The sequence below is a fragment of the Prionailurus bengalensis genome, chromosome D4 (assembly GCF_016509475.1).
Source record: "Prionailurus bengalensis isolate Pbe53 chromosome D4, Fcat_Pben_1.1_paternal_pri, whole genome shotgun sequence".
Classification (NCBI taxonomy): domain Eukaryota; kingdom Metazoa; phylum Chordata; class Mammalia; order Carnivora; family Felidae; genus Prionailurus; species Prionailurus bengalensis.
In genome coordinates, this window is record NC_057359.1 from 80,110,973 (window position 1) to 80,128,198 (window position 17,226).

Here is a 17,226-nt window from a genome sequence, read left to right on the forward strand (position 1 = left end):
CTATGTAGGGCCCTAGCTTCAGAGATTTTAATTTAGAGCCTCTGAGGTGGGGCCTGATCATCTTAAAAGCTTGCCAGGTGATTCTAATGTATCAGCAATATTTTGAGAACCAATGATCTAGAACAACACTCCAAGAGAAACAATACAAACCACGAATGCAATTTACATACGTAATTAAAATTTTTCTATTATTTACTGTAAAAACAAATTTAGTACAAATTTCATTAGCTCAATATATCAAAAGTATTGTTAATGAAATATTTTATATCCTAAGTCTTTGATATCTACTGAGTATTTCCCATTTCACATCTCTGGACCAGCCACATCTCAAGAGCTCAAAAGCCTTGTGGGGTCAGTGGCTAGTATACTGGACAGTGTGTCTAGATAATCTGAACTGTACATTTGAAAAATGGTTAAAACGATAAATCTAGGTGTTCCACAAATATGCCTTAGGAAATGGCATGATTAGCTTCTCAATCTAGTATATATTTTACCACAATGTGATAAAAACAAACCAAAAAAAAAGGGAGAGATTATCCTAATTTTTAAATTAATTTATACAGGAAAATATTGGGCCACTCTTTTACACCCTAGAGAAGCATCAGAGAATAACTTGGTTGATTTCAGTTCCATTTTCTAGTGGTACAAGTCTACTCTTAACCGCTAAGCCTTTAGGAGTCATTGTTCTCTGCTCCTTTTTGGTTTTATTTCAACCTTTCCTATAGACTCCTGTTTGCTGCACTGAGTATACTCCAACGTGTTTTCAAGGAGGTCATCAATGACGCAGCCTAAAGATGAAAGGGGAGTAAATAAATGTAGACTGTTTTTCATTATATAAAAGAAAAAAAAAAAGCCCTCTCAATTCAGAAGAGGTTGAAAACAATATTTTGACATAAAAAATTCCAGGGATGGGTATATAACAAACGTAAGCAGAAAACTGAGCTGTAACTCAAATGGAATAAACTATCGTATCCAGCAAGGTTTAAATATTTAACTGGTAGAATCAGATCTCAGCTCTCAACTGCCTCTTGGAGGCATGTGACTCTGATGACCAACTGAACACTAGCCAGTGCCTCTTTCATACAGGCAATTTTCACTGCCCTTGAAACTCTCTTCATCACCATTCTTCTTTACCTCTTCCCTAAGTACACTCTTCAAGGATCCATCCTAGGCCCCATTCTTTTTTCCTCTCCATGTCCTTTTGAAATTTCACTGTTATAGCCATAGCTGAAATGTCACTAACTCCTCAACCTTTTGCTCTAGCCCTGAGCTATTCCCCAAAGCTCTGATGTTACATTTCCAGAACCTTGTCGGAATCTCCATCACATCCAACTGCATTGAAGTTCATCCCAGGGGCACCTGGGCGGCTCAGTCAGTTAAGCATCTGACTTGATTTCAGCTCAGGTCACGATCTCACAGTTTGGGAGATCAAGCCCCACATCAGGCTCTGCACTGACTGGGGAGCCTGCTTAGAATTCTCTGTCTCTCTCTCTCTCTCTCTGCCCTTCCCTTGCTTGCACTCTCTCTTAAAAATAAATAAACTTTAAAAAAAGTTTTTTTAAAATTTCATTCCAAATTGAACTCCCTCTACCCGCTCAAATTTATTCCTTCATTTCCTATTCTTGGTACCAGTACTACCACCTTCCCAGGTATTTTCCTCGCCACATACTCAGTCCTTTGTTAAGTCTTGTTAATTCCATTTCAATGGCTGCTCTTCCATTTAACTGCTCCTTTAAAAAAATCTCTACCCTTCGGGCACCTGGGTGGCTCAGTGGGTTGAGCATCTGACTTCAGCTCAGGTCATGATCTTGTAGTTTGTGAGTTCAAGCCCTGCATTGGGCTCTCTGCTGTCAGCACAAAGCCTGCTCCAGATCCTCTGCACCCTCTCTCTCTGCCCCTGCCCCACTTGTGGGCACGCTCCCTCTCAAAAATAAATAAACCTTGGGACGCCTGGGTGGCTTAGTCAGTTAAGTGTCTGACTGACTTCAGCTCAGGTCACAATCTTACGGTTTGTGAGTTTGAGCCCTACATCGGGCTCTGTGCTGGGTCAGAGCCTGGAACCCGCTTAGGATTCTGTGTCTGCCTCTCTCTCTCTGCCCCTCCCCTACTCTGTCTGTCTGTCTCTCTCTCAAAAATAAACATAAAAAAAATTAAGTAAACAAACCTCAAAAAAAAAAAAAACCCAAAAACTCTACACCTACTATCCTAAATCTAGATCTACTCTTACCTAAAATGCAATAGGCTAATACTTTAGTTTAGAAATTCTAGATCTGTCTATGTCAGAGGGTCTTCATATAAGTAGTGTCATCCTCCAACGGAACATTTTAGAAATTTGCAGGGGTGGTTTCAAGTGTCACAATGATTTTGGAGGCAGTGGGGGGGGGGGGACGGGGGGGGGTCTAAATTACCAGCCTCTACTGGGCAAAGACCAGAAATGCTAGACATTCTGCGATGTTTGGGACAATGTACAAAAAAAAAAGTCATGTATTCTGCATGACCTTTTTTTTTTAATGTTTATTTTAGAGAGAGAGAGAGAGAGAGAGAGAGAGAGAGGGAGGGAGGGAGGGAGGGAGAGGGAGAGGCAGACATAGAATCTGAAGCAGGCTCCAGGCTCTGAGCTGTCAGCACAGAGCCCGATGCAGGGACCTGAGACCACAAGATCATGACCTGAGCTAAAGTTGAACACTTAACCGACTAAGCCACCCAGGCACCCATATTCTGCATGACTTCTTAAAGATTCTGCCTGATTGCCTTAAAGGTTCTGCCTGTGACAAGTTTATTCTTAGTTGTCTGAGCCTTGGACCTGTTTTACAAAGCACCGAGTTTATTCTGAATTTACTATGAGTGTAACTACCAGGTAGACTGAGGAAAAATGTACTTTGCTTTGTTGGAGACTTTTCACCACTTGTGACCACATCACTGATGGTACAAATACAACACTGTGCTATTTACAACTGTCATGTTCATGATGATAGTACATACACAGGTGCAAACATCTGATTACACTACCGTCTTCTAACACAGCTGTGCTTGAGCACAACACATTTAATGTGCGTTATTTTAATTTACTGTCTTATTTCTCCTCTGGATCAGAGTTTAGGTATTATATTGATTTTTTGAAATATGTGTATGTACAGGTAAGTTATTTCTATGAATTTGACTTCAAGCTAAGAGAATATTGTAAAAGACGTTACAAAAAGAGGACCTGGGGCCTGGCAGAAATAAGAAACACTGGTCTACTTGGAGCAGAATGCTCTAGTCCTGGCCCTTTCTCTGCTCAGAAATCTTTCATAGTTTTTCTTATTGCTTAAAGAAAACTGTCCAAACTCATATTCCCAATATTTAAGGTTTTTACAATACAGCTCAAGACAATTCTCCAGCTCATATTCTAAGAATCTCTTATAGAGTCCTTAATTATATACTGAGTTCAGATAAAAAGAATTTTTATTTTCCTCCTATATGCTCCATGCTTAGCCCTTTCCATACCTTTGCTGGAAAGTGCTTATTCTCATCTAAAATCTACCCATTCTCCAAGATTCAACATAAACACCGCTCAATTTTTGCAAATGAAAGACATCACTCCTTCCTCTGAACAACTGATTTTTTACTCATACAATTCAAATATATCATTTGACCGCATATCTTTTATAGCTGTTGTTTTTCTTATTCAACTGTAAGCCATGGTCACAATATGGCAGCGTGCAGGTTAAATATGACACAATCACAATATTTTTAAAATGTGATAATACTTAAAAATCAGTACACTAAAAAAAAAAAATCAATCAGAATATTGCACAAAAATCTAGATTTAGGACTTCTTTGAAAAAATCAGATCTGACCACTGTGAGCCTATACCCCACATGGCAAATAATTCACTGCAGTAGAGCAGCAGCTACCCTCTCTAGAAAGGCAAGTGTTCTCTTGCTAGCAGTCTACATGGAGACTTTTACTTAATCAGGTTACCTTCCTGATTCCAGTATGTATGTTCTCTGAGCAAAGAACTGTCCTAATTCATCCACATATGTCCTTACATTGTCTTTCGCATAGTACTTTCTAATTATCTACTGCATAGCACAAACAAAGCACAACAGGTTCCTTTCTCACCATTTCAGAGCTCACAGCTCAGCAGAAGGATAACTACCTCTTTGGTAATAGCATGAAACAAAGGTATGTACAATTCCATAACAAACACTTCTCTCACTAGTTATAGTTTCAGGGATACAGCTATTAGAAATTTTAAACTTGGGGTGCCTGGGTAGCTCAGTCGGTTGAGCATCTGACTTCAGCTCAGGTCATGATCTCACGGTCCGTGGGTTCGAGCCCCGCATCGGGCTCTGTGCTGACAGCTCAGAGCCTGGAGCCTGCTTCGGATTCTGTGTCTCCCTCTCTCTCTGACCCTCCCCTGCTCATGCTCTGTCTCTTTCTGTCTCAAAAATAAAAACATTAAAAAAAATTTTTTTTAGGGGCGCCTGGGTGGCGCAGTCGGTTAAGCGTCCGACTTCAGCCAGGTCATGATCTCGCGGTCCGTGAGTTCAAGCCCCGCGTCGGGCTCTGGGCCGATGGCTCAGAACCTGGAGCCTGTTTCCGATTCTGTGTCTCCCTCTCTCTCTGCCCCTCCCCCGTTCATGCTCTGTCTCTCTCCGTCCCAAAAATAAATAAACGTTGAAAAAAAAAAAAAATTAAAAAAAAAAAATTTTTTTTTAAAAAGAAAAGAAAAATTAAACTAAAACTTTGGATTATTTTCAATAGAGCATAATTTTCAATACACAAACTTGATGAATTTAATCAGAACAAAAAAATACAGGGGCGCCTGGGTGGCGCAGTCGGTTAAGCGTCCGACTTCAGCCAGGTCATGATCTCGCGGTCCATGAGTTCGAGCCCCGTGTCGGGCTCTGGGCTGATGGCTCAGAGCCTGGAGCCTGTTTCCGATTCTGTGTCTCCCTCTCTCTCTGCCCCTCCCCCGTTCATGCTCTGTCTCTCTCTGTCCCACAAATAAATAAACGTTGAAAAAAAAAAAAAAAAGAACAAAAAATACAAAATATAGACCCACCTACAGAATAACCTTAAAATGCAGGGTCGGGTCCACCGTTATTGCAGATATTAACTTTCCAGGTAGTTAAAGAATTCAGTGAATGTGTCCCATTCACTTCTGCCCCAAGTTAAACTCAAGTTTTACTGCATTTCAAAAGTAAAATTTGATGAGAATTTTTCTTTTAAAGTTACATGTGGTTCTGAAAATGAGTCAACTGCCAGTATTTGCCCAAGTGTGAATGAGCACAAGGCTCGAAGGCAATACTGCATCTTAATCTTTAAAACTTACCTGCCATTGATCATAAGGCAAAAAGGACACAGAAAAGCCATTGCCTCAACTGGGAAAGCACATCCAAGTATAAAAGAATGGATGATACCTTTCCAATAATCCGGCTTATAGGACACAGAATAATGTAAGCATGGAGTAACTTTAGGATGACAAAAACCACGAAATGCCTTAAGTTTAATGTTCATTTTATAAAACTGGCAAAGCATTTAGCATTTTAGAGAAACATATCACTATGAGAAAATGTACATCCTCAAGAGATCATACACCTCAAGAGTATTAAAACTGAGTCTGTTATTTAAAACTGCTGTGGCCATGCCATGAATTCAGTCTCTCTGGAAAGGACAGTTAAGAGGAGCTTTAAAATCATTTATATTTCCGGATCTGTAATTCTACTTTGAGGCTTCTGCCCCAAATAAATAATTCAAGGGGGGAAAAAGGCAAACAAAAATATTCATAAATATTTCATAGATATATTCTGAATTCATAGAAACAACCTGAATATACACTAATATTGAATTGGCTAAATAATGATGATATATTTACACAAAGGAACAGAATATGCTATTAAAAAAGGCAATTATGGGGTGCCTGGATGGCTCAGTGGCTTAAGCGACTGACTTAATTTTGGCTCAGGTCATGAGTTCGAGCCCCGCATTGGGTTCTGTGCTGACAGGGTGGAGCCTGCTTCAGATTCTGCGTCTGCCTCTCTCTCTGCCCCTCTCCTGCTTGCTTTCTCCCTCCCTCCCTCCCTCTCTCTCTCTCTAACAATAAATACATAAACTAAAAAAAACTTTTTTAAAAAGGCAACTATGTACTTCAGTAATACTCAAATGTTTATCTTGGATTAGGGCGCCTGGGTGGCTCAGTCAGTTAAGCGTCTGACTTCGGCTCAGGTCATGATCTCACCGTTGTGGGTTCGAGCACCACGTCGGGTTGTGCTGACAGCTCAGAGCCTGCAGCCTGCTTTGGATCCTGTGTCTCCCTCTCTCTCTGCCCCTCCCCTGCTTGTGCTCTCTCTCAAAAATAAATAAACATTAAAAAAATAAAAATAAAAAAACAAAAAAACAAGAAGGGCCTGACCTATAAAAAAATTTTTTTAAAAAGAAATTATCCTGGATGAAAAAAGAACACCAAGGATCCCTAAATATTACATACAATGGAAGTGAAAAGGCATCGGGATCATCGATAAGGCTGCCTGAAATCATTCTACACCATTGCCTAAGAATTATTTACAATGCCCATCAAAATGTACTGCCTAAAACATATGCACTGATTACATGTACAAACAGCCATTATAACTGGAAGAATCACACAATTCCAAATTTTAATGATTGTATCTGCTACATAGTTACTTAATTGCTGAGGATTAAAATATCCATCTGTCTTTGTTTCCATGCCCAAATTCTTTTAACTTTTAATTCTTCTTAGAACCACAGGAATTTTAGCAAGAAAGAAATACCTCCATTCCCATACTTTATAGATAAGAAAACAAACACAGAGAGGTTAAGTAATTCTTGCAAGATGATCTAATTACTTGCTAGGTCTAGGCATCATCTTTTCCACTGGTTTTTCTCAAAAATCACTGTTGACAGAAAAAAAGTTTAACCAACATGGAAAACTGTACATGGAAGGAAAAAGCACTGAAAAAAATAGTTACAGCTTTCTGACTCACATCACATTTAAAAGAATGTCTGGGGGTGTCTGGGTGGCTCAGTCGGTTAAGCGTCCGACTCTTGATCTCAGCTGAGGTCTTGGTCTCAGGGTTGTGAGTTCAAGCACCGCATTGAGTTCCATGCTGGGCATGGAGGAAAGGAAAAAGGAAAAAGGAAAGGAAAGAGAAAAGAGAAAAAAGAAAAAAAAAGAATGTCTGGAGCCTTCTTCTCACAAAATTCTATAAAAATGATTTGTCTTCTAGAGGGAAAGAGGATAAAAGGGTGTAAAACTGCTCAGGGATGGAGGGAGGGGGGAAATTCCACTATAGATATCTCATATAATTAATACTTGCCATCCTCAAGCCTAAGGACTAGTTTGTTCTGTTTCTAAGATTATACCCTATGAAACGCACAACAACAAAACAGTTCCAGAATCTCTTACCTGTACAGAGAAGTCCATCCTTGTAGTAAAGTGCATACACCCTGGCACTGTGTCCAATTAACGATGAGGTCTCAAAGGCTTCATGGTCCTCCAGTTGCTTCATTCTCAAAATAGCCTTCAAATAAACCTTCTTCCAGTGCAAAGCGTCCTGAACAGAATCATCTATCTGCCAGCCCAAATTTTTACACGCAGTCTGCCACACCTCTGTACAGGCACTTATCACCTTATTCCACTGTTTAGAGACGAGGCAGCATGTGAGTAAAGTCTGAGGATCGAGCCATTTTAACAAATAAAAACTGAGCTCCAGGGGAAGGAGTTTGAGGAAGTCCCGCTTGAGGAGAGTCTCCAGGTTATTGGAGAGATGCCTGAGCTGGACTGCCCCACTCAGACTAATCAGGTGATCCAGAGTTTCATTTTTCTGCAAGTCCGTCAGAGAAAGAAATGTAACAGAAATGTTATCAAGCCATGTCTCAAAGTCCTTTCTCTCCATAAGGTTATGGAAAAATTTACCTGTGGCACATCAAAATATTGTATTAGTTCTGCTCAAAAAGACCATTCAAGCAAGACTGCTAACAAATGAAAATTAGTGTAAAAAACTTGGCATTACAACTTTGTTTAGTTATTACATTACAACTTTACAGTTAATATATTGTATTCGAAAATCTTCCATGCACACAAAAGATAATACATCTAAGAAAACATACTTTAATGAATCATGATCTCTGAAACATAAATCAGTGAGACTTATGTTGGTGTAGGTGACTTGCTCCTTTTGAAGTCTAGCACATGCTACATGCATCTTCACAGTAAAAGATTTATAGTATCACTCATTATAAAATAGTTTATTCTATACACTTCTCTCCCCTCCCCCCAACACGATCAAAACCATCGTAACACTATTTCCTTAATACGCTCTATTTGGGTACTTAAGTCACAAATATAAGCACCAGCATGTGACAACCAGAAGGCAGGTCTCCTGAGCAGTAACTGGAGACATTAGTTATCATGCTAGGCACAGCTTGATCTGTTACCAAAATCACAGAACTGACTACTGGGTTTTCAATAAATATTCAGGCAAAAAAGGTCTGGGGAAGAAAAACAGGCAGATGTAATATATCATGTGGCTCAGGTATTTTGGTTTTTCTACTTCCTTTATGGCACTGCCTGTTAGAACAAAAATTACCAAAGGCCTTATGTAGCCTTACATAGTTTTTATAAGCCTCATATGAGCTGGTGACAACTCTTAATCATGTGCCCCCAGAGAGCAAAGAGGGTCAAGGAAGCTTGCACAAATAAGTAATCCTGATGCTTCCAAAACACAACACAACAAAACAAAACAAAACAAAACAAAAAAACAAAAAAACCCCAGGTAGCATCATCCCTACTCTGCAGAGGAAGTTACAAGTCAGAGAAGGTAAGTGATTTGCCTACCTACAGTCAATAGAGCTATTAAAACAGCATCAAAACAGACTGGAAGTCAGTGCTCCCTCCATCAGTACTCTTCCAACCACACAAGCTGAACTGTCTCTCTCTGACTACAGCTACAACCAGAAGAATCACAACCTGGTTATAAAATCTGGTACCTATCTGATTATACCACCTTCTCCTTTAAAAGAATGACACATTGCTCCAGGACTAACTGGAGCAAAAAGAAACGTTACAAGTATATAGCATTACACATTGCATCAAGGTATCAGCCCGCTTTTAAGAACAGGGAGTAAACTAATGAAAAAAAAACAAAAATACAGCAAATCAGCAAAAATCATCTTTCCCAAGCTTAGCTATAGTTGATAGATGTTAGTGCTGGATGATGGATACACGGAGGTTTTCATTCTCTTTACTACCATATGTTTAAACATTCCATAATTAAAAAACAAAGCTTTCCTTCTAATATCACTTAGTTTCCTACCAGATTGCCATACTAATTTTAAAAATTAACATCCAAATCTCAACACACCTCCAGAGGCAAGGGAAACAAAAGCAAAAATAAACTACTGGGACCTCATCAGAATAGAAAGCTTCTGCACAGCGAAGGAAACAGTCAGCAAAACTAAAAGCAACCGACAGAATGGGAGAAGATATTTGCAAACGACACATCAGATAAAGGGTTAGTATCCAAAATCTAGAAAGAACTTATCAAACTCAACACCCAAAAAACAAATAATCCAGTGAAGAAATGGGCAAAAGACATGAATAGACACTTCTCCAAAGAAGACATCCAGATGGCCAACCGACACATGAAAAAATGCTCCACATCACTCATCATCAGGGAAATACAAATCAAATGAGATACCACCTTACCCCTGTCAGAATGGCTAACATTAACAACTCAGGCAACAACAGATGTTGGCGAGGATGCAGAGAAAGAGATCTCTTTTGCATTGTTGGTGGGAATGCAAGCTGGTGCAGACACTCTGGAAAACAATATGGAGGTTCCTCAAAAAACTAAAAATAGAACTACCCTACAACCCAGCAATTGCACTACTAGGTATTTATCCAAGGGACACAGGTGTGCAGTTTCGAAGGGACACATGCACCCCCATGTTTATAGCAGCACTATCAACAATAGCCAAAGTATGGAAAGCGCCCAAATGTCCATCGATGGATGAATGGATAAAGATGTGGCATGGGGCGCCTGGGTGGCTCAGTCGGTTGAGTGTCCGACTTCGGCTCAGGTCATGATCTCACAGTTCGTGGGTTCGAGCCCCGCATCAGGCTCTGTGCTGACCGCTTGCTCAGAGCCTGGAGCCTGCTTCAGATTCTGTGTCTCCTACTCTCTCTGCCCCTCCCCCATTCACTCTTTGTCTCACTCTGTTTCTCAAAAATAAATAAATGTAAAAAAAAAAAAAAAAAAAGATGTGGCATAAATACAATGGAGTATTACTCGGCAAACAAAAAGAATGAAATCTTGCCATTTGCAACTACGTGGATGGAACTGGAGGATATTATGCTAAGCGAAATTAGTCAGAGAAAGACAAATATCATACGACTTCACTCATATGAGGACTTTAAGAGACAAAACAGATGAACATAAGGGAAGGGAAACAAAACTAATATAAAAACAGGGAGGGGGACAAAATATAAGAGACTCTTAAATATGGAGAACAATCAGAGGGTTACTGGAGGGGTTGTGGGAGGGGGGATGGGCTAAATGGGCAAGGGGCATTAAGGAATCTAGTCCTGAAATCATTGTTGCACTATATGCTAACTAATTTGGATGTAAATTAAAAAAAATAAAATTAAAACAGAAAGGCGAGGCGAGGCGAGGCGAGGCGAGGCGAGGCGAGACGAGACGAGACGAGACGAGACGAGACGAGACGAGACGAGACGAGACGAGACGAGACGAGACAAGAAAACAAACCAAACAAACCAAACCTATTTACCAGAGGGGAGGTGGGTGAAATAGGTGATGGGGATTAAGGAGTGCACTTGTGATAAGCACTGGGTGACGGAACTGTAGAATCATGATATTGTACATGTGAAACTAATATAACACTGTATGTTAACTATACTGGAATTTAAAATAAAATTATATTTAGAAAAAAAAAGAATCCTGACACATAGATTAAAAACATTAGTATCTAAATTAATGTCGAAGAGGAAAATAAAATTTTTCCCATAAATGTCACCTAGATGAGGTCTACATCAAAAGCCAGATCTCACCTTCCAACTTTGTTCACGTAAGGTCAGTAAAAGTCCTTTTCATTAATTTCCCAATATCAAATTTGGCCAGAATGTTATCAGACAAAAAACAGTAAATGCAACCAAACTTTCCAATCACATCATCTACTACCCAATAATTTTGGTTTTTGGAACAGTGAATGGACTTTAAAAATAAAATAATATTCTGGAATCCTCAGGGTTTGGGCTAGGCAGGATTTATTAGTTTAAGGATTTACCTGGCAGCCAAAAAATAATCAGTTCACCAAAAGTTTAATCAACAACAGAAGTTAACACACTACCTCCTCCTGAAGCCAAACAACCTTCTATCTTCAACATTTCCAGAAATTTTTTACTTGGAAAAAACCACTCATAGCAAGGCAAAACAACTCTTTTCTTTGGACACCCACAAAATGTCACCATAGCTAATTAATTAATACTGGCCAATTAAAACCTTCCACCAAAACATCTGCCCAGGAATCCTTTTCTACAGTGAAAAAGCATGGGGGGCTTCTTCCTCTATCACACCTACACCTACACACACATGAATATCCACACATCCATCATAGAAATGTTTACACGTAAGTAAGCTGAATTATTATTTAAATGACCACAAGGCAAATTTGTAATACCCATGAAAACGTTATCAGGTAGGTTCGCACCATTAACAAAAACTAAGACACATCTTACAGCATGCCAAATTAATGTAGTCATGACACCACAGAAAATTATGGGACAAACTTTTCAGTGAGAGCCTTTAAAAAACCCAGCCATTTCTGAGATTCATATATTCTCTTAACCCATAATAAGAATTTTTTCCTCTACTCTGCACTATTAGAAAACACCAGTATTTACTTTTCTAAAAAAAAAAAAAAAAAAAAAAAAAAAAAAAAAAAAAGACTTTGGAGGTAACTTTCTTAAGGTCACAGGTATAAAATGAATTTTAGAGAGCCTGTAGGAATATCACATACTGGCTGCACAAGGCCCCCAGGGGAAAACTTCAGGAAGCAGGATTTCAATTCAACACATGGAGGAGCTTTTATTTTTTTTTAAGTAGGCTTCACGCCCAGCGCAGAGCCTAATGAGAGGCTTGAACACACAACCCTGAGATTAAGACCTGTGCTTGAGTGGGGCGCCTGGGTGGCTCAGTCGGTTAAGCGTCCGACTTCATCTGACTTCGGCTTAGGTCAGGATCTCGCGGTTTGTGAGTTCGAGCCCCGCGTCAGGCTCTGTGCTGACAGCTCAGAGCCTGGAGCCTGCTTCAGATTCTGTGTCTCCCTCTCCCTCTGCCCCTCCCCTGCTCACGCTCTGACTCTATCTTTCAATAATAAATAAAAATTAAAAGAAAAAAGACCTGTGCTTGAGATCAAGAGTTGGACACTTAACTGACTGAGCCACTCAGGCTCCCCATTAGGAGGAACTTCTAAATCATCAGGAGATTTCCAACAATGTAGGGGCTGCCTCCAGAATGGTGAGATTCCCATTACTGGGAAAGCCAAGGACAGTTAGAAACAGAGGCAGAATGAGGTATATATGAAAATGCTTTGGAGTCAGTCAAGTCTTTCAGTGATTTACCCACTTCCTACGTGATCATGGGCATCTCTGACCAACTTCTAAACTTCAGTTCTATCTGTAAAATGGAAGCTATCTCTCACTTTGAGGGCTGGGAAACTCAGAAATTGAGCAGGGGTGGTACTTTTGTTAGTTTTATTATTATGAATACTGGCCAGGAAAGCTTTCAGCAGCCCTAAGGCTGGAATAGACAGGACTACTAACAACCCTTTCAACCCTATGATCCTTACCATAAACTTTCCCTTAAATTGGCTTAAAATACATGGAAGAAAAATCCACGGACTCAAACTTACTGGGGTTTAATTTTATAATTAAGGCCAGTTATTGAGTTGAGGCTAGAATTTCCTGCTAGGTGCATTTGTGTCTGTACCCACACTCCATGCTGTCTTGCCTTCCCCTCCCCCCGACTTGAGATTAAACATTAAACTTGTCCTTCTGCCTTCAATATTAACAATCACAAAGCTCCGAAATGGGTATGATGAAGACTGCAAAATTGGAAGCCAGGAGGCCTGGGTTTGGTCTCTGGTTCTACCCTTAATTCCCTATGTTCCCTGTGGCAACTCTCATATTTGTATTGGTTTAAAAGATTCAAGTACTACTCATAGACATTATTTCATTTGATTATCAGAACTTCAAGGAAAGTATCAGTACTATTGCCCTTAACTAATAAATGAGATTTATGACCCGACAGGTGGAGTGACTTTCCCAGGGTCCCATAGGAAGTTAAGCAATTTAACATCTTACCTAGCTTCCCACCGTCACAAACAAAACAAAACCTATATACTGCTAGGTCTTACTAGAGATAGATGTTCTGGATAAAACATCACATGTACGTTTTCCTCTCCTCCACCAGGACCTGGCCTAGTTAAGAGTGAAAACAAGACATTTGTTGTTCGGAAGCCCGAGGCTTCATCTTCCCTGGTTTCTCATCAAGCATAATCAGCTTGTTACAGTACAGAGGTTTTGAAAACGTGTATCTGGATTTATAAACTTACACACACCCAAGGTATCTTTGGAATATTCAAGAAGCTGGTAACACTGGTTGCCTCCAGAGAAACCTGGAGAGCTGAGGAACAGGCGTGAGGAGCCCTTTCTTGAATTTAAAACCATGTGAATATACAACTTGTTTAAAATCTTACAACTTATTATTACAACTTAATATTACAACTTATTTATTCATCTCGCCTTTGGTTTTGAGATGAATACAAACAGCTCGGAAAGAATACAGTGTTTATAAAATCCAGACTCTGCAACTCCACTTGTTGCCGAGTGACACTGGGGAAGTCACTTCACCAATCTCAAGTCCAGTCTTTGACTTGTAAAATGCAACCTCGGAACAGCATTCCCTGCAAGGGTGTTTGTGAGGCTTAAATCGGATAATGCACGTAAAGCGTTTAGCACAGTACCCTACACGCTGTAAGCCTCCGAGAAACGTCAGTTACCATTATTATTGAGTATTAATATGGCTATCTGTAGTTCAAGCGCCCCCCCACCCCCGCCACATACACACCTGTTTCCATAGCATACCCACAACTACGGCGCAGTCCCTCACATTAATACAGCGCTTTGTACTTCAAAACCACCTCTCCACACTTCATCATCTTTCAAAGTCATGGCAGCCCTGGGACATCATTGTTAACTCATTTCGCAGCTAAGGAAGCTGAGAACTAAGAGGCAGTAACTCCGAGACTCAATGTTCCCATCTCTAAAATCAACTCCAGATCCCTTCAGCCCGTTCGTCGCTCCCAGGTTCCCTGCTCCCAGAGTCGTGTTCCGCGCAGCACTGACCTGAGCGAGCGCCCCGGGGCCCGGGACCTCGCGCCGGGCTCACACCGACTAGGCGCGCTCGGGCCGCCAGAGCCTCGCAGCGGCCGGGTCCGCTCCGCAGCCATGGCGCCTGCAGGGAGAGAAAGACAAACGGCCCGAGGCGCGGCTGGTCAGCAGGGGCGCGGGCGCCTAAGAACCCCCTCCCCGGCCGGGCCCCGCCTCACATACAGACCTGGACCAGCGGCCGCCGCTCGGGGTCTGCAACCTCACAGGGGAGCGGCTTCCGGTGCTGCCTGCGTCATCTCCGCGCGTCCCTCCGCCCGCGGCGCCCAGCGGACGCGGGTGCACTTCCGGCCCCGGCCTCGAGGGGGAAGCGGGCGGGCTGAGGAGAGCGCCCAGGGAGGAGGAGCATGCGCAGTATAGCTGGGACCTGTGGCGCTTCATCCTCGACTTACTTCCGTGCCGTGTATCGGAATTTGTCCGGAGCCTTGGTGTCCTTCGTCGGACCGATCCGACCTTGCACAAACTCTGTGGCGCTTTTCCTTATCCTCACTTTTCGGAGGAGAGGGAGGAAAATTTCAGAGACGTGTCCAAAGTGAAACAACCCATTGAGCCGCCTATCATGCATGTCCCAAACACTATTCTAGGAGATAGGGTTAGTGAGCAAAAAGTACAAAAATACCCGGCCGCCTGGAGTTTATATCCCAGCGGGGGAGGCTGACAGATAAATAACTAAGCAAGGCATGGTGCAAGTCTTAGCAAGTGCTCACGAAAAAAATAAAGCAAGTTAAGGGTTTAGTGAACGAAACAAAGGAGTCAGGTGATCTAGGTTCAAATCCCAGCTCTGACACTCCGGCTGTGCCGTTGGCCTTACTTACGTAACATCTCTGGATTTATATTCGTCTTCTGCATAGCAGTTATAGTACTTCCTCGTGCGATCCTCCTGAGGACTGAAAGCTGAAGCATAAATCTCTAAGCATCAAAGAACAAAAATTGTGTGCTTCCTATGGGCCAGGCACTCTCCTGATCACTTTGTGTTACCGCATTCAGTTCCCACAGTAGCCCTGCATAGTAGTTACTATTATTAATTCTTGTTTTTAGAGATGAGGAAACCCGGGTCAAAAGAGGGTTAAGCATCCTGCCTAAGGTCATCATAACCGGCTATCTTAGGATTTCAACCCAGCCCCCCCCCCGCCCCCCCCCCCCCCCCCCCGACTTCAAGAACTGAAATTCTCCTTGTCTCTCCCTAAGGGCTCATAAACTGCGAACCTGCCTATCTTATACCAGCACCTTCCAAAAGGACTTTCAGCAATTATGTCCCCTATTTACATTGTCTAATAAGGCAGCCACTAGCCTCTTGTGACTACTGAACACTTGAAAATGCCTAATGTGACTGAGGAAATACAATTTTAATTAATTTAAATATAAATAGCCACATGTGGCTAATGGCTACCCTATTGAACAGACTGGTCCAAGAGATAGAACACGTAATATAGACAGTAAGACAGTCACGTATCCAGTTAGTGTTAGGGAATGACCAAGGCGCCAAGCATCCTGAGTCCATCTAGTACGCTTGAAACATGGGAGATACATATTTGACTATGTGAAGTAGAAGCCAAGTATGGTGTCTTGAAAGTCAGGCTCCACGAGAGCAAATTTGATTTGGTAGGCAACAGAAAGCCTCTGTAGACATCTAAGCCAAACAGTGACTGATGACAACATTGTAAGAAATTTTAGGAAGACGTGTATGCAGATCAGATAACCTCTATGAAAGGCAAAGCAATACCAAGGTAATTAAGAAAAACAAGCCCCCCTATCAATTTGTAGCAAACAAATTGTGGTAGGAGTTTGATGAATCAAACTGAAAATCCCAGACAGAGGTGCTCTAGAGGCAATGTTGTTAGACCTTCTCATGAACAAAGAAACCAAATTGTCAAAATTGAAGCAAGAGGAGATCTGGGAGCAAAATTTATAGCTCTAAGAGATGAAAATTGCAAAATAGGATTTGTATTTAGTTGTTAAACTTAGAATGTATAAAAAAATTTCCTTTCATATGATTTTTTTTTAGGTTAGATTTTCCCACTTTGTAAAAATTTCCAAGATTGCATGACAAATGGCTGAGCAAACATTGACACTTTTCCTAGCCAAACAATTACAAAAAAATGCCCTGAGTGGCAGGCAGGAACATCAACATGTGAAAAGACGAAAATGGTTCAGCCCTGCCTGAAAACAGAATGCTCAATACAACTGCTTATGTGACAGCAACATGAAAATATGCTGAATGTTGTTTCCTTTCTTAAACTTGCTGGTAGAAACAGTGTTTGGAATAATCCCTACATATTCATGCCCCCAGGAAAATGGCAAACAGCAAATGCTTAGTTCCTTCAGTTCTGGCTAAAATGGACTATGTGTTGTTTTCCAGTTTGAGATAAAAAAAAAATGCCTGGGTAGGTAGTTGGGGTGACATATAATTGATTCAGTAAACTTCTTGCATAGCCTATACCAGGAATTCAAAATCCTTCCCAATGAGACATAAACCAAAACTTTCATACGATGTTTCTTTGGGGAGGAAAAAAAAAAAAACGCACCCATTAGGGATGATAAGTATTCCTTGATGTTTTAGTACATGTCTTACACATGCATATACCAGGGAGCAGGAACTAGTCCAATCGTTTAGTTTCTTGAGAGCACTCTAAAACATACTGTATGACATTTCTCCTTGTATTATGATGTTTGAGAGGTGATGTAGGTGAACTGCTCTTTCAACTCCCACACACATTTCACCAGGAATTCAGCATACCGGCAACAGGTCA

General features: G+C 41.1%; 1 protein-coding gene across 3 annotated transcripts in view; it reads right to left on the reverse strand.

Annotated features, from left to right (window-relative positions):
* Window positions 1-14,767, reverse strand: part of FBXW2 (F-box and WD repeat domain containing 2) — a 28,846-nt gene extending 14,079 nt beyond the window's left edge. For 2 of the 3 annotated variants that reach the window (XM_043566759.1, XM_043566758.1), the window contains exons 1-3: window positions 14,646-14,767; window positions 14,435-14,543; window positions 7,415-7,924 (exon numbers count right to left, since the gene is read on the reverse strand). In XM_043566759.1, coding sequence (XP_043422694.1) covers window positions 7,415-7,904 — 490 coding nt within the window. In that variant the 5' untranslated portion in view covers window positions 7,905-7,924; window positions 14,435-14,543; window positions 14,646-14,767. The remainder of the gene's footprint in view (window positions 1-7,414; window positions 7,925-14,434; window positions 14,544-14,645) is intronic. The other variant, XM_043566760.1, reaches the window with a different exon arrangement.
* Window positions 14,768-17,226: the final 2,459 nt, after the last annotated feature.